Source organism: Chanodichthys erythropterus, chromosome 15 (assembly GCF_024489055.1).
Source record: "Chanodichthys erythropterus isolate Z2021 chromosome 15, ASM2448905v1, whole genome shotgun sequence".
Classification (NCBI taxonomy): Eukaryota; Metazoa; Chordata; class Actinopteri; order Cypriniformes; family Xenocyprididae; genus Chanodichthys; species Chanodichthys erythropterus.
The window spans coordinates 3,759,029-3,761,372 of NC_090235.1; the positions used below are offsets into that span (position 1 = coordinate 3,759,029).

A 2,344-nucleotide genomic window follows, 5' to 3' on the forward strand; every position below is an offset into this window, starting at 1 on the left:
CTGAACTGGATCCGGGTCTCTTCTGATTTTCTTGCGCATTCAGAAGGTTGTTGAAATTTAATTTGGCAATTACCTGTAGTGTGGTTTCTAGAAGCATACTAAATGTTCACAAACGGTTATTGATATTTATTTAGAGACGATGTCAGTCTCGAGTCTAGATGGACATCAGTACTGTTTGTCATTGGCAAAAACATTTTCAGTTATGATATACATACATGGATTTAAAACAATTAAGACGAAAAATAAAGAATGTCTAGGATAAAAAAAAAATATATAAATATTTAACTTTAAATACTTAAAGGGTTAGTTCACCCAAAAATGAAAATTCTGTCATTTATTACGCACCCTCATGCCGTTCCACACCCGTAAGACTTTCATTAATCTTCGGAACACAAATTAAGATATTTTAGTTGAAATCCGATGTCTCCATGAGGCCTGCATAGGGAACAATGACACTTCCTCTCTCAAGATCCACAAAGGTACTAAAAACATTTAAATTGGTTCATGTGAGTACAGTGGCTCAATATTAATATTATAAAACGACGAGAATATTTTTGGTGCGCAAAAAAAATACAAAAATAACGACTTATTTAGTGATGGCCGATTTCAAAACACTGCTTCATGAAGCATCGGAGCATAAATGAATCAGTGTATCGAATCATGATTCAGATCGCACGTCAAACTGCCAACGGCTGAAATCACGTGACTTTGGCGCTCCGAACAGCTGATTCGATACACTGATTCATTTATGCTCCGATGCTTCCTGAAGCAGTGTTTTGAAATCAGCCATCACTATATAATTGTTTTTGTTTTTTTGGTGTACCAAAAATATTCTAGTCGCTTTATAATGTTAATATTGAACCACTGTACTCGAATGAACTGATTTAAATGTTTTTATTATCTTTATGGATCTTGAGAGAGGAAATGTCCATTGCTCCCTATACAGGCCTCAAGGAGCCATCAGACTTAAACTAAAATATCTTAATTTGTGTTCTGAAGATTAATGAAGATCTTACGGGTGTGGAACGGCATGAGGGTGCGTAATAAATGACAGAATTTTCATTTTGGAACTAAACCTTTAAGACCCCAACTGCATGTCTATAGAGTAGTTTAATTGTTTCAAATGTTTGAAAGTGTCATTACAGTACAGTACTGTTCAAATTCTGTTCTTTTGAACATTCAAATCATTAAATAATCATGACAAAAGTGTCATAAATAAAGCAACACAACTATTTTAAACACATAATAATAAGGAATGTTTATTGAGCACCAAATCAGCATATCAGAATGATTTCTGAAGTATCATGTGACACTGAAGACTGAAGTAATGATGCTGAAAATACAGCTAAATAAAATTCAATAATTTACATTTTAAAATATATGAAAATAACTTTTGAACAGTATTTGTATACATGGCAAACCTGATGTATGTGTGTGATATATAAATAATGTTTTGCATTTGTGAATTCAAGGGAAAGTTAACCCAAAAATGTAAATTCTGAAAGAAAAAAAAGTTATTCCAAACCTGTATGAATTTCTTTTTTCCTCTTTGGAAGAATATGGGTAACCAAACAGTTGATGGGCCCCATTGACATATATTAAGGAAGTCAATGGGGCCCATCAACTGTTTGGTTACCCATATTTTTCCAAATATCTCCTTTTGTGTTCAGTAGAGGAAAGAAATTCATAATAATTTATTTTTTGGGTGAACTATCCCTGTCAGTATTGCAGCCTAGTAGAGTGGGTCGTTTTCTGATTTCCACAGCGGTCCTTCTCCCGCTCGAAAGCGGTTCTTCCCCCCAAATAGACAGGGGAGTTTATGGTTGGCCTTCATCACCACAGCAACAGTGCAGGAATCTGGTTTTCTAACGGCCTCGCACCAGGGCGGGTAATCGACTGGCTGCCTTCCACTAGAGGACAGCAGAGAACAATGAGCTTCAACACCAGCTGCTTGTAGTCATGCAAGTATGCTTTTGAAACTTACAGTTCACAGCAGCCCACTCCAAAAGGCTCGAAACACACACACTGGAAACATTCGTCATTTAACCAGGCCTCGCCGATGTCGAAAACACGGCCTTTGTGTTCACAGCTGGCTGCAGTGCAAGTACAGATAATTTGACGTACACTCAAACTACTTTTTATTGTTGGAACTTGGAATGAAACCATTTTTACAGTATTTTCAAAGATCTGTGTTTATCTGAGCCTTGTTCCTTTGTATTTTTTCGTCTAGTTTACCTTTGGCGTTGAAGTAGCATTCTCCACTGCTGGATACTCCATGACAGAGCTGGAGGATGTTCACCAAGCAAAACACAGCTAGTAAAACGTTCATCTCGCGTGTCTGCAT

The 2,344-nt window shown here is 36.6% G+C and overlaps 1 protein-coding gene across 1 annotated transcript; it reads right to left on the reverse strand.

The window, feature by feature from the left end:
- Positions 1–1,732: 1,732 nt before the first annotated feature.
- msmp2 (microseminoprotein, prostate associated 2) lies at positions 1,733–2,344 on the reverse strand. Its single transcript, XM_067410932.1, has 3 exons — positions 2,236–2,344; positions 1,985–2,093; positions 1,733–1,910 (listed from the first exon to the last, which is right to left on the reverse strand). Exons 1-3 carry the CDS (start codon positions 2,342–2,344, stop codon positions 1,733–1,735), a joined length of 396 nt encoding a protein of 131 aa, XP_067267033.1.

Coding starts and splice junctions, on each gene's coding strand:
- msmp2 (XM_067410932.1), bottom strand. CDS start 2,344: ATGCAGACACGCGAGATGAACGTTTTACTAGCTGTGTTTTGCTTGGTG. Junction 2,094..2,235: donor ATGCTACTTCAACGCCAAAG/GTAAACTAGACG, acceptor CTTGCACTGCAG/CCAGCTGTGAACACAAAGGC. Junction 1,911..1,984: donor GGAGTGGGCTGCTGTGAACT/GTAAGTTTCAAA, acceptor GCTGTCCTCTAG/TGGAAGGCAGCCAGTCGATT.